The sequence below is a fragment of the Hippichthys cyanospilos genome, chromosome 15 (assembly GCF_059441005.1).
Source record: "Hippichthys cyanospilos isolate Australia breed blue-spotted pipefish chromosome 15, RoL_Hcya_1.0, whole genome shotgun sequence".
Lineage (NCBI taxonomy): Eukaryota > Metazoa > Chordata > Actinopteri > Syngnathiformes > Syngnathidae > Hippichthys > Hippichthys cyanospilos.
Window position 1 is genome coordinate 18,583,613 of NC_142383.1, and position 21,708 is coordinate 18,605,320.

Genomic DNA, 21,708 nt, shown 5'->3' on the forward strand with positions numbered 1-21,708 from the left:
TCCCTCTGGTTATTAAACAACATTTATAGACATAAAATAAAAAAAACTACTGTAAAAGACTACAATATTTTCCATCGGAAAATCGATTACCATATTTTCACCATACTTTATAAAATGGCGCCTTCTTTTAAAAAAAATACTTTGTTTTTGCACCTCGTCTCCCCAAAATCGGAGCTTATTTCGCATATCAATTTCAAACAGGGTGTTGAGAAAAATGTAACTGTAAAAAAATCAGTTTTTCATGTCAAACTTTGGGGATTTTTTTTGCCAAACCTCCAATATTTTTCTCTTTCGGAAAAGAAGAGGCTTCCATGGGTGAGAGTATTTACTTTTTCTGTCACGAGAAACTTTTCCACTGCCTGTAAAAGCATGTACGGTCTACACGTGTTTTTTCCTTTTTTCCCAGTCCAAAAATAAGTGCCTTACCCTTGCGTGACACCTGGCGCACTTTCAAGGTGAGTCAATAAAAATCTCTTTCAAGTTAGCGTAGCAACCGTTTTACATGAAAATCTTCTTTCCTCAAAAGACACTTGAAAGAAATGTGCGGCAGAGCACAGATAAACTCCGCCCTCTTCTTAATCCAAAACACAATTTTTAAAAATGTTTTTGCTCTATTTTTTTTCGCGATTAAAAACCCCGGAAATTTTCTTCTTTGAGTAACCGAAACATCCATTTTGGAGGGAAATTGTCACGTAGCCCGTTTTCACCGTATCGGCGGCCGATACCGCTTGAATAGTTTTTAAAGTGTACTTAACGTTCTTAAACGGCGGTTCAAAGTTTTTTTTCTCAAAGGGAATTAGAAAATCTTTTGAACGCCAATCGTCGCCCCGACGTTCCGAAGCGCTCCTCGATGGCGACAAGAAAAATCAATGAAACGGTTCCCGTGAAATTTTGGGTGAAATAACGTTACGCTACCGTTAGCGGTCCAGCGATAGCTCAAATTCTGGCCCTTGGTCATGGTGTACCTTATTGGGGAACCCAAACCCAGGTACAAAGTCATGGTAGATCCTTTCTGCTGCTGTGGGGGCGTAAAATAGGTAGTCTCTGAACTTCTCGCACACTGCCCACTTAAGTGCAAGGAACTCTAATTTGCCACTGTGAAAATGGTCATTCTTCTCAGCTTGCGTTAAGAGTTCCAGATCCATAGGCGACCACTCGCAGCTTCCCATCCCGTCGTTGGTAGAGGACCGCTCCGAGGCCCTGCTCCGACGCATCGGTATGCAGAACGAACGGGAGGTCAAAGTCTGGATGTGCCAGTACAGGGGGATGTGTCAACGCATCAATTAGTTCTTCGGGAACCTTTTGATGTTGCGCTGTCCATTCTATCGGTGCCCTGGATGACAACGGAGGGCGTTCTTTTGATGTGGATGTACTTGTTGAGCGGAAGACTTCACTTGGAGTAACTCGGACAGTGGTTTCGCTATCTTGGAGAAATTCTGTATGCAAGAGCGGTAGCAGGAGAGGAATCCCAGAATCCTTCTCAGGTCACCAACAGTCTGTGGCATCTTGGCCTTGAGTGCTAATACTGCGTCCAGATCTTGGGATTCTCACCCATTCAAAGAGTCCCCATGGCGCGACAAAGGCAGTGAGATGACGCGAACCTTCCGCCACAAAACCCTGATGGTACGCTTCGCCCTGGTCGAGGATACTGAATCGAGAATTTCCTCCCGAGGTGTCCAGCAGATCCTTTATTCCAGGCAACGGGTGTCTGTCAGGTACAGTTTTCAAGTTTAACAGTTCACAAGCAGGTCTTGGATGTATTCCTTTACTTCTCTTAGAAGGGGTTTCGGTATAAGTCCTCTGCGCTGGAACGTCATCTTTCAAGTTAATCGCCATTCGAAGGTTTGGGACGCAGCCGATATCGCCCCCGTCCCTCGCAAAAGCTACGGATTCTTCGGACAACATTTTCCTGACAGTTTGTTGTTGGTCATTATTCGAGAGGCCTGGCGCAGGATCGCCTCATCACTTCCGTCGCCGCTCGACAAAAGTGATCGGAATTCTCGACGGACGTGGCTGTGTTTGTGACCTAGCCCTTGATACGCGGTGTGTAAGAAGACGTTTTGAACAGCGGGTACATTGTATTTCATACCTGCATCAGACAACTTGGATGTGAATAGGACCCGCTGTTTTAAACCTATTGCACGGCACAGGAATTATTGAGGTGTCTCATTGTCCTCTTGTTTAGCGCACGTCAGCTCCTGGAAAAATGCCGTACTGTTTTTTTCTCTTAGATGAGCCTGGAGGAACCCTTTGAGTTCCGTTATAGTGAGGTCATCTTTGTTAATCAGCATTTCTTTGAAAGTACCCGGTTTGATTATTCGCAGAACTGTTTCGGCATCGGGGAAGCCTTCTCTCATGGCTTCTTCGATTTGTTTGCATATGTTATTGTAACTTCTGTCAGATGCGTGATCGCCAACCTGACCCGCTAGCACTTTGAACTCCCTCCTCTGAATGTAGGAGAGGTCCTATAAGGAAATAATCCCCTCGCGACCTGGCTGGGTAACGGCCTGACTAGCTTGTGTAGGTGACGGTAGGGATGTCTCCATTGACTTTGAGGCAGGTACCAAAAGACTCCGTTTTAACTTGTTTGCAAGCTCCCCATAGTTAGCGAGCAGTTCTAATAGCTCCCGGTTTGCGATATTGGTCATATCTTGGCTTACATTAGGTGTCACTAGACTATCTGTATTTACTGTTGTGGTGAAAAATAACGTATTGCCATCTGAAGTGTGAATGTGACCATGCGCTGTTGGTGTCGTTGATTGGATTTCCACTTTTGAAGCGTTATCAACATCATTTAGCAAAAACTGGACATGCCGATTTGCAACAACACTATCAATTTTGCCCTTCGACATTAACAAGTCAACCATACCGTCGTCTTCGAAATCAAGCAAGTTCTTACTGCGCGTGAATGAACGGATGCGGTCCAAGTCGAAGCAGGCTTCATGGTCTCCCTCGCGGAGTTCAGGTACATCCCGTTGTGACAGTGGACCCACGTCCTTGGCGATCAAAAAGAGTTCTTCCCCGGTCAAGGCAAGCAGGCTCTTTCTAATGTCCCACACTAGGCTTTTCCTCTCACTCCCCGACATGGCTGTAACTCTTTCGGGTTCCTTGCAACGGGTTCCCGAATTCAGCAACGGCTCAATCTTTGCTCCAAATCACGGCCCTCGGTTGGCATCAGCTGTGGTAGTGGTCCTTGGTGTCATGAGTCGACCAGCTTCACACCAGTTGGTGGAGTGACGGATAAAGGAGGGCAACGTGAGCGGCTTCCTTCCCATATTGCGTCGGAGAAGCGGCAGCAAAGTCGCGCTCTTTTCCGTCCGACCCGGAACCATTCAACACTACTTCCGGTATTCCCTTTTCTCCAAAATATTACAACGTAAATCACACCAACATAAATATAGCAGCAGTTCGAATAACAAATATAAATGACTTTTATTACTATTTCAAAATTAGACGTCACAAATATATATGTGACAACACTAACCCCAGGGTGTCACACTACGCTAGCTCGTTAGCAAGAAGTATGACAGTACGCGGTGACTTATGTGTGGAAATTTTGCCCGTGTCGCAAGCAAAGCGGAAGCCCGTAAGCCCGTATTTTGCCCTTCTCGTATTTTGCCACGGTGACCGCAAAAGGTTTTCCGGAGAAAGTTAGTCGGCGCCAACGTGAGTCACGGAACGGCGGGGTGAGTCGGCAGCGAGCGCGGCGTCGTATTTTTTATTTTTTTTTTGGTAACGGCCTTGACCCGAGGCCAGCGGCGTGTTTGTACACGGCACGCGCGGAGGGAAAGCACGGCGGAATCCTCGGCGCGTGCAAACTCAGACGCTCGTCACGGCGGAGTCAGCGGGCGGGCGGGCGGAGCCTCGTAAGGCTGCCTACAAATGTCAGCCCCCGGTGCGGCGGCCCCGTCAGTCGCGCGGGACGCCGCCATGCTGAGGAACAGCGTCTTCTCCTGTTTTGTCTTCTACGCCGTGCTGCTGCTGCTGAAGATGTACGTCCTGGCCTTCATCACGGGGCAGCTCCGCTTGCGCAAGAAGGTCAGTCGCCGAGAGGGCCGCGGAGTGAACGGATGAATCTCTTTTTCTCATCGACGGATGCTGCCGGACGAGTGAATGGATTATGTTGTGGAGTGAGTTAGTGAGAACGGCGGAAGCGCGAGAGAGTGAACGGGCGAATGAGGGTGAGTGTTTTGATAATTGGTGGTGAATGAGTGAGTCGAGTGAGTGGATGATGTTTTAGAGTGAATGAGTGTAATTTAAGTATTGGCTGAGTCGGCGACTGGTTTAACATTTTCAGAAAGATGGAAACTGAGTGAGTGAGTGAGTGGATGATGTTTTAGAGTGAGTGAGTGAGGACGGTGGAAGCATGAGTGAGCAAAGATTTTGCTAATGGATGGTGGAGGAGTGAATCTTTTGCAAATGATGTGGATGTTAGTTGAGTGAGTGGATGAATATTTTAGGAATGAAGAGCGAGTGATAATGGAAGCTTGCGTGAGTGAATGAATATTTTGCTAACGGTGGATGGTTGAGCCAGTGATGCCAAATGATGATGCTTTGAGACTGAATGATGGAATTGTGAGTAAGTGAGGGTGAGTGAGCGAGCGAGCGAGTGAATGAATGATGACTTTTTGTTTTGTTGCGCGGTAATAACCTTCGCTAACCCTCCTGAACGCTCCGTACGGCTCGACGGAGGCAAAGGCTCTAATAATCGGGTAACGGCGACTTTCCGTCCGCGCGGCGTAGGCCTTCGCCAACCCGGAGGACGCGGCGAGACACGGCGGGCCGCAGTACCAGCGCGCGGATCCCGACGTGGAACGGTGCCGCAGGTAGGCGGGAAGGAAAGGCCCGATTTGCCCGGCGCTCCTTTCTCGCGTCTCCCGTCCGCTTTGTCTGTTGGCAGAGCTCACCGCAACGACATGGAGAACATCTTCCCCTTCCTGTTCCTGGGCGCCGTCTACAGCATGACGGGCCCGTCGCTGGCGGCGGCCCGCCTGCACTTCCTGTCCTTCGCCGCGGCCCGCCTGCTGCACAGCGTGGCCTACCTGGCCGCCTTGCCCGCCCCCAGCCGCTCGCTGGCCTACGTGGCCGGGCAGGTGCCCTGCCTCTCCATGGCCGTGCAGATCCTGGCCGCCGTGGCCCCCTACGCCTAGGACCCCCCGGCCCCGGACCGGACCCGGACCCGGCCCGTCTCGCTTCACCTCCGGAACTCTTAGCCGGCCGTTTGGCCGTGGCGCTCCTTTTTTGCACGCGGAAAAAGCCTTACCGCACACGGTCGTTTTTTTTTTTGTTTTTTGCGAAAGATGACTTCTTCATGAAAAAAAATTGGGCAACCCGGCTTTTCGCCTGAATGTTTACACACAAACTCTCGGTGGCATGGAAGTGTGTTGTGACAGCATGAGCCATCCAATGGCGCTGGCCCTTTTTCACCCTTTGTTTTTTTCCCTTTACTTGAAAACCCGAAGGAAGCTCCCAACATGGACTGTTTAAATATTTATTTATTATTTAAAAAACGTGATTTTTCTGGTTGTTGTATTTTGTGTGCAAGTTCAATATTAAAGCTGAAAAACTGCCTGTGTGTTTACGCTCACTCCTTACACGGTTGCGCGTTTGTTTTACACACACAAAAAAAGCCTTACTATACATGGTGGGGTTTTTTTGCAAAAAAAAGCCTTGTTTTTTTTTTTACAAAGAAAAGCCTTACTGTGTCGTTTTTTGTGCAAAAAAGCCTTACACATGAAAAAAAAGCCTTGTATACACTGTCGTTTTTGACGAAGTCTTACTTTTTGCTACATTGTCGTTTCTTAACAAAAAAGCCTTACTATACACTGTCGTTTTTTTTTGCAAAAAAGCCTTACTATACACTCGTTTTTTGCGAAAAAAAAAGCCTTACTGTACACTTTCTAAAAAGTAACACTAAAAAAAAGGCCTTTTAAGATTTTCACACAACAGGTTGCCCATTGGAAGTCACGATTGATTTGGGCGCTTGCGAAGGAAGCCGGCCGGCGAGGAGACAGAAAGCGCCTTTGTGTTTTGCGTCCGTTCCTGCGCATTCCTGCGCCCGTTATGCAATTGGCCGGCCACCCCCCCACTTCCCGCCGGGGCCCCCGAGCCGGGGCAGGCCATTACGCCATCGCCCTGAAATCTTCCTTTTATCGCCTCTTGCCTGGAGGGGATCTTTTATGATATCCCTTCATAGCAAAAAAAAAAATCCCAGTGATTTTCCACCGTGCCGTGACTCATCGACGCGACTCGGAATTCTGGGCCCTTTTCCTTCCGGACAAAAGAAAGAGGAGCGCAAGGGAGGATCCCGGGAAAAAAAATATATAGCAGTTTAATCCCCAAAAGGGGCGGGGCCATAACTTTCACATGTGTCAGCGTGCACCTTCAATTTTTTTTTTATTTATAAAAAACAACATCAAAACGATTTATTTTATGAGTAGGAAGTGGCAGGACAATCGATATTGAGGTGGATTAAAATTAGCATTCAAGTTAATTTATAGTTACGTGAATAAACGCAAAATAATTGTTCATCGTCTGGGTGAAATTTCAGCTCCCTAGTGTCTTTCAATGTTTTGGCGCTGATGTTGAGTGCTTTTGATGTAAAGATCAAAAGTTTGGACAAAATACGCAAAAGCTGTCACGATTAATCGACAAGTAATCGAGGATCAACTATTTGAACCCCGTGCAATATTTTCAGCATTTTTGTTCATTTTTCTCCACATCATCCTGGCAGTATTTTAGCCAAGGGATGTTACATTTCCACTAGTGTGATAACTACGTGGGCGTGTCATGCAAAAAAATGTTTGTTTGTTTTTTTTTTGCAAAAAAAAGATACTTTACACTGTCATTTTTTGGAAAAAATAATACTATACACTGTCACTTTTTTTGCAAAAAAAACAACATTGTTTTAAAAAAAATATTTAGTATATGTGGTCATTTAAAAAACAAAAGGCGTTTTTTGGTGAAAATATAACCTTACGATACAGGAAAAATTCTCACTATACACTGGAATTTTTGGAAAAAAAAACAAACATTAATATACACTAGGTTTTTTTAAAAAAAAAACCTTATTATACAGTTGTTGTTTTTTTTGCAAAAAAGCCTAGGTATCCATGGTCATTTAAAAAAATAAAATAAATAAATAAAAACAACCCTGACTAAACACTGTCATTTATTTGCTCAGGCAGACACCTCCTTATTAGCGTTTGCCCGGCCCCGCTCAACGTCCCCCGTTTTTTTTTTTTTTCCCGAGGTCGCTTCCCGTCAGGGGGCCCCCGCTGGCGGCGGGCGGGGAAGCGGAAAGCCCGGCCGCAAGGCGATTCACCAAAACAGAAGCGGCGGGAGGAGGGGCCTGAAATTCCATAAATATTTATTCCATACCAATGGAGAGAAAGGTGGAAGTGCTCCAATAATCGCAGTGAGAAGAACAAGAGGAATAATCTTGGCGTTTGAGGCCACGTTTCATACACAAACATTTACAAGTAGTACTTGGCATTAAAAAGCGCGGAGCTGGCTTCCGACAGTTTTAAGACACTTGGTGTTGCTTTTTTTTCGTGCGTGCGTGTTTGTGGAAAGCCGTGGGCGCATTCAGTCCGGCGTGATCGCTTTCAAAAAGTCATCCGTGGTCACCCGCCCCCCCGCTCATTTCGAGGAAAAGGAAAATCCTGATCAAAATCAACATTTTTTTCCCAAATGGATCCTTTGGCTCGATTTCCCTGGTTTTCAGGATCACTTCTTCATTTTCTCCTCCAGAATTTTGTATTGGTTTATGATTGTTTTTTTCCATTCGAAGAAAAATATGCTTGTAATGAGCAAACATTTGGGAATATTTTCTTGTTATTTTGAGGAGAAAAATAGAGGAAAGAGGAAAATTCAAAGTCGATTGGAAATGTTTGTGATTTGATTGATGAAATTGTGTGTTAAGATGAAGATCTCAACGAGATGGACTAAATGCTCAAACAGCTTTCCATTGTGTGTGTGTGTGTGTGTGTGTTTTCTTGAATCGGAGAGCACAGAGAGGTTCAGCATCAGTCCAAACAACAACAACAACAACGACGACAACAACAACGTTAACAACAAGAAAACCAAACAAAACAAAAGGGGAACAAACGCGAGTGGAGGAGCTTTGTAAACATTGCACAACGTTTTCTGTTTGTGTGTGTGTGTGTGTGTGTGTGTGTGTTATGTAGGAAGTGAGGAGGTCATGCAAGTTTGTACGAAGGCTTACGGATTGGACTTTATCACTTGTCATTTTACTGAGCTTTCCAATGGCAAAATGTTTGGGCTCGCAATACCGACCCAGACCAAAGGGGGCGACGGCGAGCAGCTGATTTGAAAACCAGGTATTGTGGATTTGGAAAAATAAATGTTTCTGTAGAAATACAGTGAACCCCTTGCTATATCTGCAGCTTTTCAAGGTGTAGAACGTATGCTAATATTTCACGAGCGGTATAAATGCACTGAAAATTCGACACATTTTGGTGCTGCTGAAAATTCTTCCATTGTTTGTTTGAAATTTGGACGGCTACGCTATGCCTATTGGAGAGTATCAAATTTTGATGGTTTTGGAAGTATTTCTGCTTGAAAATTTGTAAAAAGTTGTTTAGCATCTATGCTATCAAATTTCATAAGTAACTATTTTATTTTGTTTTTTTTACTGGTAGAATTTTTGCTAATATTTTATGCTCATTACAATTGGGTACTCTATTTTTTTTCCAACCAGCCAAATTTTGCTCCACTTGATTAGCTCAGCTAAGGTGTTTGCATTGTATGCTAGCATTAACCTAACCCTAACCACTTGAGAAATAAATTCTTTGAACTTTAATATATTTTTTAGTTTTTAAGCGTTTATTTTTCATGTGTAGAATATAACAATCATGCAAGTTTTTCAAACATTGCAATCATGATGTAACTAGTCTAGCGCCTTGCTAACAGAGAAGCTAGCAGTTTGTGTGCTCTAGAGCGTACGCTAAGCGTTTTTTTTCCCCCGTTTTTTCAAATCTTTTTTTAGTTTTCTCGCCTTTTTTTCAAGTGTAGAATGTACGCTAGTATTTTATGCCCATAATAATTGCACAGTTTTTGTTTTTTGTTATTCAACTAGGCAAATGTTGCTGCTTTTGGAAATGATTTTACGGGAAGTTTACAATGACGTGTTCACGATTCTCGATTAGCGCAGCTAAGGTGATTAGCGTTGTATGCTAACATTAAGCTATCAGATTGCATACGTAACTACTTTATTTATATTTTAACATATTTTTTAGTTTTTAAGCATTTTGTTCACGTGTAGAACATACGCTAATATTTTCTGCCCATTATAATTCTTTTTTTTGTTTGCCGAATTTTGTAAATGATTTCTCTTGTTTTCGTGTTAATATAGCTAGCGCCTTGCTAGCAGAGAAGCTAGCGCTGTGTGCGCTCCGTAGCCGTAAGACAAGCGCGGGGGTTCACTGCATTTTTCAAATTGTTTCGGAGGAGACGTGCGGAATTTGGGTTACCTGTAAAAGGACTACAATCATGGCTGCTGGGTCAAATGCCCGTTTGGATGTGACGCAGTTCCGCGCCGGCTGCTGGGAAATGGCACTTGGGAAACACCTCCAGCCTCTGGACACTCACTAAAAGGGGGATTAGCCACATTTACTCAATATTATAATACATGTATAAATATGCACCCCAGACAATATAGCGCCACCTGCTGTACAAACAGACTCCTACAAGCGTTTTCCTACCACATTTTCCGGGAAACTTAAAAACACATCTTTTAGATGACATTTATGAGGGTTTCGTGTTTTTTTTGTTCAGGAATCACTCAAAATGGCCGCTCTTTGGGTTTTCGTCAAAAAACACGCACACCGTTGACGAGTCCGCTTGACGCGGTGGCCATCTTGAAAGAGGGAAACAAAGACAAAAGTGGACAAAAAAAAAGCATAGCGAGCAAAATTAATTAAAAAAAAGTGTATACACTACTCACAGGGAATCGATTATTAGATTTGATTTGATGTGATTGGATCTGGAGCTTTCTGGGGAACTTTCGGGATCAGTTTAAGGTTTGCCGGTGAACTTTGACATTTTCTTAGCTTTTTGCATTTTGCACGCAGCCGTTTTTGCTTTTTCCTCGCAAGAACGCCGTTAGCGTTACGCTAGTAGAATTTCATTTCAATATTTAATGATCATTTTTTGAAGACATAAAGTAAATTTCCTCAAAACTCATATTTTAGAATAATGAGTTTCAATGCCTTAAAATACTTTTTTGTGTTTGACAACGATGCTCATTTCTGTTAGCGTGTCTATGGTGTTTCCTATCATGTGTTAGCACTAAGCTAGCAGAATTCAACAAAACCATGTACAGCATCAGTTTATTAGATATTTATAATTTAGGAATAGCTCGAAAAATGTTGTTGAAAAAATAAAATAAATAAATTTCGACTTATCCTGAAGTTTCAGCCAAAAAGCCCAATATTTTTTGTGTTTTTTTGTGAGCAGTGTACAAAGGTACAGGAGTGGTTGAGAGAAGTGCACAGCGCGATTGTCTTCACTTGAGGTCCACGACGTCTTCCTGGAAGGACGCGGCGAGGGCGAAGGCGCCGGCCAGCGGCGGCGGACTGTCGGGCCCGAGCAGCGACGTCTCCGGCTCCGCCTCCAAAATGGACGCCGCCTCCACGTCGGCGTCGCCGGCCTCTGAGCCCGACCTGTCGACACGCAAAAGTTTTGTTCCCGTTCTTTGTTGGTTTCTTGCACTGAATGATCCATTCAACAGCCGAGGTTGTTTTTAGGCTAGGCTAAGTGCTCGCATGCTAGCTCGCTTTCCTTGTGTGCAAAAAGTCATTCACTGCCAAGGACGTTTTTAAGCTAGGCTAAGATGGCCTGTTTACAAAGAGTGGTAGCATGCTAGCTTTCTTTGTTGTTTTCTTGCATGGATAAACTTATGCGCGGCCAAGAACATTTTTAGGCAAAGCTAAGCTGGCTCATTAACAAACAGTGCTAGCATGCTAGTTAGCTTTGTTTGTTGTTTTCCTGTGATGATTAACGAATTTACTGCCAAGGATCTTTTTTGGCTAGGCTAAGCTATCCCATTTAAAAACAGTGGTAGCATGCTAGTTTGCTTTCTTAAAGTCATTCACTGCCAAAGATGTTTTTTTTTGACTGGGCTAAAATAGCCCACTTACAAACAAGTGCTAGCTAGCTTTTAATGTTGTTTTTTTGCTTGGATGAACTCATTCACCGCTAGCTCATTTACAACCAGTGCTAGCATGCTAGCAAGCATGACGTGGGAGGCTTTGTTTTGGAGAGGTGCACTCAGAGGACACTGACCTGTCGCTGTTGGTGGATGTTAGCGCTCGCCCTTTGGGCTCCTCCACCGACGCCGCGTTCTTCTTGCCGCATTTCCTGGCTTTGGCCGCGCCGCCGTCCCATTTGCAGCTCGGTTCTTCCGTCAGGCCTGTTGAAAAAAAAATCTTATGTATTTTTATACACACACACACACATATATGTATATATATATATATATATATATATATATATATATATATATATATATATATATATATATATATATATACACACATATATACACACTTTTTTTAAAAAATGTAAAAACTAAAATTGCGTATTACCCAGCAGCTCCTTGCGCGTGCGGCTGGCTATCTCCTTGATTTCCATGCGCGAGAGGGACAGCGAGTGCGTGGCCGAGACCAGGGGGACGGGGCAAGCCGCGGCGGGGGAGGCGGAGCTCGGCGCCGTCGGCGCCTTGTTGGCCAGCGGCGACTTGAGGGGCCTCTCCACGCTGCGCCCCACCAGGTTGCACAGCGGGATCTTGAAGATGTGCTTGCTGGCAGACTCGCCTGGGTCGCGCGCCAAATCACGTCAAATGGGTTCATTTTTGGCCAAGGTACTTGAATGCATCGCGAGTGACAACGCTGCTGACCGGCTCAAAGACCACACCTGCCTTGTCGCCACTAGGGGGCACCCCAGGCGCACTTGAACGCTAGACGAGGCTCAATTGAGAGCTAGGGTTTCAAACGGGTTAGGGTTTCACAAAAGGATTTCAAACTAGGGGTACGGTTTCAAATTGGTGTTTCAAATAGCATTTGGGTTTCAACGTAGGGTTAGGGTTTTAAATTTGGATTTCAAAAAAGGGATGGGCTTTCAAATGAGGGTGTTTAGACCCTAGAGTAGGGGTTCTCAACGCCTGAGAATTTTACTGTGGATCAGGGGGGTAATATCAGCAACGGCCAGAGGCGGCGCCAAAACACAAAGATCAAGCCAAACCAAGCACAAATGAATGAAGCAAAAGATGATGATTTGGGCTGTGGCCCACGCGACCCGGTACCAGTTGACCCGCGGATCGGCGCTTGGGGACTTCTGCGCCTAGAGAATTGCAGAATTGAGTAGCTTCCAACATTTCTCTAGTGGCAGTTGTTCAAGTGTCCACTGGGGGGCACTGTTGTCACTCTCCACAGTCATCCAATGAAATATCAGCACGCCAGCGTGCCGGTTCTTGGGGGCGATGCCGCATTATTTTCCCGCCGTGCGTGAGTCACGTCGGCTAATCAAGCGGGCTTTTTTTTTTTACGAGAGCTTTTAGCGCTAATTGCTGCGGTGACATCACATGACCCCGCCCCCACCCTTTCTCATCCCTATTGGCGGCGGCGCTATTTGGACCGGGGCGGACAAAAGTCTCCATGGCGACAGTGCAATCTGTAAATCATGTCCTTCCGCCCTTCCTCCCTCCTCATCTGGCGCTTTCTTTGCCGTCCTCATCCTGAAACCGCCAAAGCGGGCCTCAAAACCTGGCAAAATCGGGGTTTGCGCTCCAGGGTACGTGAAAGCCAGTTGCCTGCTTTTTAATGCCCCGACAGGAAGAGGACGCTTTTCTCTTCAAATTCAAATTAAGAGCAAATGAATTGGAACATGAAGCCGCCCGTTGCCAAAATGTGTCATAGTGACTGAAATGTGTTTGGGTTTCAAACGAGGGATTCCGTTTGATTCTAAATGATGTCTTGAGTCTAGGGTTGGCTGTCAGAATTTGGAGAAGAGCTTTAAAGTCGGGGTAGGGAAGTTTTAGGGTGGGGTTTTAAAGCAGGTTTTTAACTGAGGGTTTATTCTTGGGTATCAAGGGGTGGCTTTCAAAGCAGGGCTTTTCCAACTAGACGGCGAGGGGCGGGACAAAGACACCACCTTCACTCACCTTCAGCGTCCTTAGACGCGTACAGCGAAAGCTTGGTGCCGTAGGGGATCCGGATAGAATCTGAGCCGGGGGGGTGCACGCAAATACACACAGTAAACACAAAATTAAAACCAAGGAATCGGGGCGGGGGGGCGGGGGGGGGCGCCTACCGTCCCCGAGGGGCGAAGGGAAAACGGGCATCTCGTAGCCGGTGGGCGTCTGCGGGGAACTCTGCGAGCTGGCGTCCCTGGAACTGCAATTGGAGGCCGAGCCGACCGGCGCCGACGACAGGAAGTAGATGTCCGACTGCAAAGACGTTATTGGGGAGGCGGGCAAGACTTGGCTTTGGTTTGCTAGCGCTCGCCGGCGGGCCCGTAAAAAGCAGGAAGCTGACAAGGCGTTTTGCCACGAGGCCGCCACGCCAGAACGCCGTTAGCAGCCACGGGGCCGCTTCGCAGCTTCAGCGGCCGGACGACCCGCTCCGATTTACAAGGATACCGACCCGCGAAGAGGCCAGCTGCAGTTCCGGGACCACCGCCGTGTACACCAGGTTGCCGTTGACGACCAGCCGGATCTCAATGGAGTCTGTGGTGAACGCCAGGATGTACGGGAAGGCGCAAACTGAAGGCAAAAAATAACAAATGTCGGTGGGACAGAATGAAAACAGGTTTGTTTTTTTTTTTAACTACTTGATGGGACAGATTTTTGATGGGATGTACTCCCGAAAATAGGTGGTGTAAAATCAACTGTTTTTACTTCGGGCTTGTACACATTTAAAATTCATAAAAAACAAAATAAAGACAACATTTGTCAAAGATTTTTTTTTGCAAAGAATTAGCTTCATGTTCCAATCCATTTGCTCTTAGTTTGAAAAGAAAAAATACCGCTCTTCTCAAAACATTGCAAAATCTAACATTGGATGACACTTGCAAGAAAGCCTGCGAGGTGCGCGGCGCACGCTACGGCAGTATCGCCGTGGCAACCTACCGATGGCGTTGGGCATCTGGTTCCAGCTGAAGTGGAAGTCGGACGTGTTGGACTGGATCATGGGCGTGGAGCCGTTGAACGGACACACTTTCTTGTACGTGCAAATGTCTGACAAACGAAGGGATTAGCAATGAAAAGAAAAATAGAAAAAGACAAAACCGTCACGCGAGCGATGGCGGACCCACAATTGTAGCACAAGAGCAGCCCGGCCTCGCCATCCTCGTACACGTCGATGGCCGCCACAAAATTGACCTGCGGGCGCGCGGGGGAAGCGAAACAATCGATCAAAGGGGTCCACAAATGCGCTCATTAAATATAGTGACCGTTGTGCCGTGTTGCAGATTTTCAGCTGGTGAAAGAAGATATAAAGTAATCCCTTACTTAAGGTATTAAGGTAATCAATTGACTACAACTAACTAATTTATCACTTTAATATCTAATAACTAAAAAGTACTCAATTACCTTAGGTATCAAAGCAACTAAAGTATTTGATTACATTCATGAGATATAAAGTAACGGATTACTTAAGAAATAAATGGCTGGTGAATTAAGTCTTATGTACTAAAGTACTTGAAAAGTATTTGATGACTTTAAGTATCTAAAGGCCTTAAGTAATCTATTACCTTCGGTACTAGTAATTAGTACTAAAGTACTTCAAGTACGAAGTCACCGATTCCTTTAATACCTAATAACTAAAGTTCATTTGGGTTCGGCCACTTTTGGAGCAATAAATACTCATCAATGCAAAAGTTTTGCGGCTCACCCTGTTGGCGTCGACGTGGTGCAGCCGGTAGGCGTCGCCCGTGCTCTCGTTGATCAGGTCGAACTGATGCTTGTAGCCCACGCAGATCATGTTGTCGTTCTCGCCCGTCGGCCCGTCCACCAGGGCCATCACGGCCGGCGGGTCGCACAGACAGATCTCCTGGTGGAACGAGTCCGACCCGCGTTAAAAAAAAAAAAAGAAAAAGTTCGATCGCTGACTACGCTAATGGAGGAGGACTTCAGCTGGCTCCGACTTTGTAGCATGCTAGCTGCATATATGCACGCTTCTTCAAAGAATTTTCCCAAATGACTGAAGTGACGCGGTTGCCGTTCCTACCGATCACTTTTGAACACAGCGGGCTTACTCCTGTGCTGTTTTGGCATACAAAATCACTTGTATGGTTCTGAACTTGATTTCCTGACCTAAATCAAAATGATTGAAATTTGACTGATGTTTTTCACGACGGAAATAGTGCGATGCTCTTATTCCTCCACTTTAATATTTTTTTCTACTGGCCTGTTTTTTTGAATCCTTTCAACTCGATTCCGATTAATCGGATTCTCGCCATTTCAATGTCAAAATGTTCCATATATTCATGCGAGGGGGGCTTGTATTTTTGGTATTCCAAAAATAGACCGTTTTCCCACAATTGCCCCCCAAAAATACCATTTGCTTACATTGGGAGATTTGACATTTCACATTGAAAGTTTTCCCATCTAACTTTTGATGAAAAAATATGTCTTTCATTTGTATTCAATATCACCGATGAACTGAGAGAAATTTCAGTAGGATAACCGAGTATCATAATCTTTGAGCATATTTGGTGGTGCGGTTTTCAACCGATTTAGCGACGGCTCCATCGTCAGCGGCAGCGTACGCCAGGCTAACAGTATTAGCGGCTAGCAGCACTCAACCGCCCCGAATAGGCCGGCTCGAGCCGGCTTTTCGAAAGCACTTAAATATATGTAAATAATTGAAGCCACGCGCTGTTTTAAAACGGTTTCTGAAGTGGCTTGCTGTCCCGGAACAAACCATTGGCTTGAAATCTGGAAAAATGTTGATGATCTAAAAAGGAAAAATGTTTTTTTTTTCCTCGATTGGTCTTCCGCGTTTGTCAACCGAGCAAAGACTTTGAGCCTGGCACCCGTATGTACTGAAAGTCGTCCACGGGCGAGTCGGTCCCGCCGATGGCGCCGAAGCCTTCGGATCGCTTGCGGGTGATGAGGAGGAGCTTGTTGCGGATGGCCGCCACGATCCTCAGCTCCGAGCCGTGGTGCGTGTTGATGGCGTACAGGTGGCAACCTGGCGGGAGCCCCGGGTTAAAAACTGGGCAAAACGGCGGGCAAAAGCGCGCGCGGCCCACCTTTGGTTTTCTCCAATTTGTTCTCCCGGCAGTCGCACTTGGCGCGGGCCGGCTGGCGCTCCTCCAGGCCCCTCCTCACGCCGCTCAGTCGGAAGACGTACAGCCGCGCGTCCTTCCCTGCCAAGCAAACTTCGCCGTCAGGCTCCGTGTTAGCGGAACAAGATGAAAAAAAAGACAGAGAATCCATCTTTCGATCGATCTTTGAGGATTACGAATCGATAATGGCTATCACGGTATTTGGAGTAGAGGTGTCCAAACTATGGCTTGGGGGCCGTTTACGGCCCGCCATCCGGGCCTGGAGGGGGGCTCCTCCCACCTGCGGTCCCTTCTGAAGGTTTCTGATTTTCCCCAAATCGGGATTTTGGAGTTTTTCCTTCCCCTTCTTGACAGGGGATGCTGTTGTGTACCTTCCACCGAAAAGATGTCTCTGTATGACTTCTTTTTTTGAAAGAAGTCTCCACGTGACCTCCGTGAAGCCCTTTGAGACTTCGCTGATTCAGGGCTATACCAATAAAATTCGATTGATTGACCGACGGATTGAGCCACGGCCCGCGCCATGTCGTAAAAACACAAGTTGACCCGGGCCACAGTGCTATTTAAAAAAGCGATGGTGAAAAAAAGTTGATGTCGGTGCTATAAAATGCCCTGACCTTTGTCCGCTCTGGTGATGAGCAGGTCCTGAGGCTCAAGTATGTGCATCTGCTTCACCGGCAGCGTCTTGTCAAACACCTGCGCCGGCGCCGGGGGAGTCGGGACCTCTGCGACGCAAACGCTCGCAGTCAGGAAAAAAAAAACAAGCCGAGAAAGTGGCGGATCGATCGGTGCGGCGGGAGCTCACCGGTGCCGGATGAAGGCGGATCAGGACCTGGAGAGGAGGGAGGAAAAAAAAAAAAAAAAGCTCTGACATTTAAGTGGCTATGCAAGTCATTGCTTCTTTCCATTTTCCATTGGGATTTGATTAAAAAGAAAAAGATTTTTCACAATTTTACCCTCATACTGAAAATGTAAAAATAAAAACAAGCAAATTTATTTCGTCGAGAGTATTGCTTTACGAACATGTACTGATACAGCCCATGACCAAAGTCTTGTCACTTGGGTAGATAAAAATTGAACATAGGTTCCCTCAAATATACTATTTACAAAACGATTTCTTCGCTTTTTTTTTTAAACAAGAAATGCGTAATTACAATCCAGACAGATTTTAAAAGAATATTTTGGTGCCAAGGAGGAATGTTAAAATGGGTTAGAGCTTCATTTGGACACCATCCTGTGGCAGCTTGGAGCCAAGGAACTATGTCAGTCAGTTGAGGAGCTTCATTTAGACAAAAGTGGTGCTTTGCCACCATCTTGTGGCATCTTGGAGTGAAGGACCTATGTTAAAGTCAGTTGAGAAGCTTCATCTTGGGCATCTTGGGGCGATGGAACTATGTTAAAGTCGACTGAGGAGCTTCAATTTGACAAATGTTGCGCTTTTCCATCTTGTGGCAATACAAAGCAATTTAGGAGCAGCGCGTTGGCAATTTATGTACAAAAAGGCCGGGGTGTCGGCGCTCGGAAAGGAGGACGGGCGAGGGGAGGTCGACGGCAATCGACGGCGGGCGGCTCACCGTCCAGCAGCAGGACCCCCGCCGCGTCGGTGGCCGCCAGCAGCGACCGGCCCCACGAGTCGGCGCACACCACCTCGTGCGGGAAGCCGCCGCAGAACGACTGCGACTCCCACGGCTGCCGCACACGCCGGCGCGTCAGTCCGGGGCCGCCGCTCGGCTCCGGGGGCGAAGCCCGAGCGTCCGGAAGGCCTCACCTCTTTTCTGCACAGGCCGGTGGTGACCAGGCTGGTGGGGGCGTCGCCTCTCACGATGGTCTTCAGCTTTAGCGCCTGCGTGCCGTCAAACGAAAAGCATTTTTCTTTTCAAAGAATTAGTTGCAACATTAAGCAACTTTTGTTAGCTTGCGTTCTAGTGACACCTTCGCAGAGTCTTTTCTACTGGAATACCTTCTCATGCAATCACGGGATCAGGACGTCTTTCTTTTCAAATTGAGAGCTGATGAATTGGAACATGAAGCAACTCATTGCAAAAAAAAAAAAGATTTTCTCATTGTATTTGACTGTAACTCCAAAATATAGATTGCGTAACATCGCTTTCATTTCGGGTTCGCCGGCCGTAAAATTGCGTCACCAACGACAACGCGCATCCGTGTAAAGCCTCAAAAAATAAAATCGCACAAAAGTTGTGTTACCGTAAGACAATTTCTCAAGACGTTGTTTCGTGTTCCAACTCGTTTGCTCTCAATTTGAAAAAAAATCCCGTTCCTGCAACAGAATTCAACTTAGCCCCCGCTAGCCTAGCTCGGCACGAGCCGCGTTTCTTTTCTTACCTGACCTATCCTGACAAATTCGGCCTGGCGCGCCTCCTCCTTCTTGCGCGCCGACTTGGGCGACTCGGGCAGCACGTCGCTGAAGGAGCGGCGGTTCAACATGTTCTGCGGGGAAAAAGGGACCTGATGTGTGGCGGGGGAGACGGCGAGGATGAAGAAGAAGAAGAAGAGCAGGTCTTAGAGAGGCCCGAGCGTGACCAGCAGGAACTTTCTTTTTTGACGCCGTTGGCGCCGTTCCGATGTCAGAACATATTCACGTGCTCCAAAAAGGGGGCGTTTCCCCCCGATTTTCCACCCAAAGAAGTAGCGTTCACTTACATTGGGAGATTTGACATTTCCCATTTAAAGCGTTCCCATTTGACAATAACGACATTTAGCAAATTCATTTCGCTTTCGGGATGATTTTCAACGTTCCGAGAATTCACACATTTCAATTTTTGCGGCCAATTCTTGATTTTCCAGCCAAAACTTCCCCATTCATTGCCGAGGCCAGAATTCCCCATCCGCCTTTGCGTGCATTTCTTCGCTAATTGCATTTTCCCGAGATTCAAAGTGCGGCCAGCATCTTTAAAAGCGTCCGACTGCAAATAAAAGTTCTACCGGCGCCTCTTTTTTTAACGGTGCAGCAGTAGCGTGTAACGTTTGCGTACTTGTAGCTTTTTGCCAAGCCGTGCTCGACAGCAAGTCAGCTGGGGGGAAAGCGCTGCGCTGCAGTGGAATGGCTCAGCGTGTGTATGTGCGCGCACCCGCGCGGCCGCACTTGCGGGGACCGCTTCCGGGACGTTTCGGAGACGTGAGGACATTCGCTCGGTCCTCGCTCGCTTTTCGAGTGTAGATTTGAATCGGGTTTGGGTTGAGGTTAGGCGAGCGTTAAGGTTAGCGTCGGGGGCTAGGAGATGCATCGTGTCAAGGGATGTCCTCACAAGCCGCACAAACGGGCGCGCGTGTGCGTGCGCGCGCGCCGCGGCGTGTCGCAGTACGCAGCGGGCCGCAGTGGAAAAACCCAGTCAGCAGCTTCCCGAGCGGCGGCGACGGCGGCGGGCGACATGGAGGAGGAGGAGGAGGAAGGGAGGAGGAGGAGGAGCGGCCCAAAAGTGGGCGGCGGTACCTTGTGCAGGTCGGGCATGAGGTCCTGGTAGAGCGAACGGATCAACATGTCCAAGGTCCGCTGACGCTTCTGGGCGAACGTCGGCGTCTCCAGTGTGGCTTTCTCTCCATTGATTACTGCGTGAAAAAAGGCGCCTTCATCCATCTTCTTTTGTCATTTGCTAACGCGTTGTGGGGTGTAATTCCATTGTCGTCCGTTAGATGGCAGCAGAGTTGTTACTCTTATTTTTTTTTTGAACGTTACGCCAATCAGAGCACCCCTGGACTACAGTCTCAATTTGCCAAGAGAAATAAAGCGCTTACGTTTGACCAATAAAAAGTCCCTGAATTCGTGGTGATCGGTGAAGACCGGCGGCGACGGGAGAGGCGGTCCGAACAGCGGGACGCTCTCCTCGGAAAAAATCTTCAACCTGCCGCGGGAGAGAGAACGTGAATAATCCCGAGACCGACGCCGACCATTTTTGAGGCGCTAACCTGTAACTGTCGGTCTGGCAATTATACCGAACTAACGCAAAAATATCTGCGCCGCGAGTAAAGGAATCGTACGCGAGATGAAAAAGGGCGCGGCGGAGGCGGGGTTTGCGTCCCCCCCCCCCCCCCCCCCCCCCCCCGGAAGGATACGGGTGAAGTGCGAGCGGATCATGGAGGGCTTGAAGGACGACGAGGCGTCGTCGCCCTCCTGGAATACGATGGTGACGATGTCGTTTCCGATGTGACGCTTGCGCTCCACCTGCGGGGGGCGACAAAAGCGCAAGGAATTCAACTGAGCATTTCTTCCACGTTCTTGCTTATCATTTTGCGGCAAGAAAAGTTAAAGAAAGGTTTTTAGCAGTAAAAACTTCATAATATGTTTATTTATTTGTAAAATAAATGTCATGTATTAAATAATAATATACACATAGTAAATACAATTATTTATTTCATAGGATTAATTTTTATTTAAATGTATTATTGATTTTTTTTATATTATTTATTCATTAATAATATTTTATTTAATATCTAAAAAATATGTTTCTTGTACAATACGCCTGAAAACAGATTTTTCAACATAAATAATGGATACAATTATTTATTTAACGTTATTTTTAAATGTATATTTGAATGTATTTATTATTATTATTATTTATTGAAAGGTATTCTTCGTATTTGCATTTATTGCTTTTTAAATCTTTTATTTAATAAATATTGGAAAAATTCATTTCTAAAAGAATCAATTGAACGTAATAAATAAATAAATAAATCATTGAGGGCATGAATTTGAACTCATTCAATCCCAGACGTAATTTGACCTTTTCAAGAGTCCAGACATTCAAGGCCAGGTACGCAGTTAGATTTTTTTCAAATATTTTCCAGTGTTAGGGTCAAGAAGTGTCTAAAAATGGCTGGTAGTACATAAATATTGACTTTGTACCGTCCCGTTAAATTCCACAATTTCCGGTACGCACACCTGTTGTTTGTTCTCTTTGGAGTAGGGCAACATGGTGGACACGTGGAACATGAGCTCGTGGCCCTGATACACCGTGTAGATGGACTTGATCCCTGTAGTGTCGTCTGGAGAAAGAAAAAAAAAATCAACCAAAAGTGTGAGCTAACTTTTACTTAGCGGCTAATTTGCGCAAGCTAATTTGACCAAATGCTAACGGGCCCATCACGGTGCCCCTAAATATAAAGCAAGCTTTAAGACGCGTTACTAATACTATGCTAATTTTCATAGCATTTCACATTATATGTTAGCGTTAAGCTAGCAGAAGAAACATATTATTCTACGATGAAGCAGATCGCATTCTCAGTAAAATAATGCTGTGCCTCGTTAGCTTAGCTGGCTAAGCTTGAAGTAGATAAAAAGCAATAATAGGCTTTTAGCGTAACAAAGCCTATGCTAATTTTCATAGCCCATCCCTGGCATTTCATGTAACATGTTAGCATTAAGCTAGTATAAGAATCATATTA

At 46.1% G+C, this 21,708-nt stretch overlaps 2 protein-coding genes across 4 annotated transcripts in view; one reads left to right on the top strand and one right to left on the bottom strand.

The window, feature by feature from the left end:
- The first annotated feature begins 3,554 nt into the window (after nucleotides 1-3,554).
- Nucleotides 3,555-5,571, top strand: ptges (prostaglandin E synthase). The gene is made up of 3 exons (XM_088434897.1): nucleotides 3,555-4,038; nucleotides 4,744-4,826; nucleotides 4,901-5,571. Exons 1-3 carry the CDS (start codon nucleotides 3,883-3,885, stop codon nucleotides 5,148-5,150), a joined length of 489 nt encoding a protein of 162 aa, XP_088291023.1. The 5' UTR covers nucleotides 3,555-3,882; the 3' UTR covers nucleotides 5,151-5,571.
- A 1,781-nt stretch (nucleotides 5,572-7,352) lies between these two features.
- garnl3 (GTPase activating Rap/RanGAP domain like 3) overlaps nucleotides 7,353-21,708 on the bottom strand; it is a 38,880-nt gene continuing 24,524 nt past the window's right edge. For 2 of the 3 annotated variants that reach the window (XM_088434893.1, XM_088434895.1), the window contains 21 exons: nucleotides 21,206-21,309; nucleotides 20,380-20,488; nucleotides 20,233-20,278; nucleotides 20,062-20,168; nucleotides 19,760-19,875; nucleotides 18,652-18,774; nucleotides 18,077-18,151; nucleotides 17,883-17,997; nucleotides 17,114-17,140; nucleotides 16,926-17,033; nucleotides 16,276-16,392; nucleotides 16,057-16,214; nucleotides 14,913-15,071; nucleotides 14,335-14,401; nucleotides 14,150-14,257; nucleotides 13,665-13,783; nucleotides 13,333-13,468; nucleotides 13,184-13,243; nucleotides 11,610-11,837; nucleotides 11,308-11,434; nucleotides 7,353-10,685 (listed from right to left, as the gene is read on the bottom strand). In XM_088434893.1, the coding sequence (XP_088291019.1) occupies nucleotides 10,529-10,685; nucleotides 11,308-11,434; nucleotides 11,610-11,837; nucleotides 13,184-13,243; nucleotides 13,333-13,468; nucleotides 13,665-13,783; nucleotides 14,150-14,257; nucleotides 14,335-14,401; nucleotides 14,913-15,071; nucleotides 16,057-16,214; nucleotides 16,276-16,392; nucleotides 16,926-17,033; nucleotides 17,114-17,140; nucleotides 17,883-17,997; nucleotides 18,077-18,151; nucleotides 18,652-18,774; nucleotides 19,760-19,875; nucleotides 20,062-20,168; nucleotides 20,233-20,278; nucleotides 20,380-20,488; nucleotides 21,206-21,309 (2,366 nt within the window). In that variant the 3' untranslated portion in view covers nucleotides 7,353-10,528. The remainder of the gene's footprint in view (nucleotides 10,686-11,307; nucleotides 11,435-11,609; nucleotides 11,838-13,183; nucleotides 13,244-13,332; nucleotides 13,469-13,664; nucleotides 13,784-14,149; nucleotides 14,258-14,334; nucleotides 14,402-14,912; nucleotides 15,072-16,056; nucleotides 16,215-16,275; nucleotides 16,393-16,925; nucleotides 17,034-17,113; nucleotides 17,141-17,882; nucleotides 17,998-18,076; nucleotides 18,152-18,651; nucleotides 18,775-19,759; nucleotides 19,876-20,061; nucleotides 20,169-20,232; nucleotides 20,279-20,379; nucleotides 20,489-21,205; nucleotides 21,310-21,708) is intronic. The other variant, XM_088434894.1, reaches the window with a different exon arrangement.

Bases quoted from the DNA above. Each gene is read 5' to 3' on its own strand.
- ptges (XM_088434897.1), top strand. From the start codon at position 3,883: ATGTCAGCCCCCGGTGCGGCGGCCCCGTCAGTCGCGCGGGACGCCGCC. The intron at 4,039-4,743 runs GTCAGTCGCCGA...CGCGCGGCGTAG, and splicing joins AGCTCCGCTTGCGCAAGAAG to GCCTTCGCCAACCCGGAGGA. The intron at 4,827-4,900 runs GTAGGCGGGAAG...GTCTGTTGGCAG, and splicing joins GACGTGGAACGGTGCCGCAG to AGCTCACCGCAACGACATGG.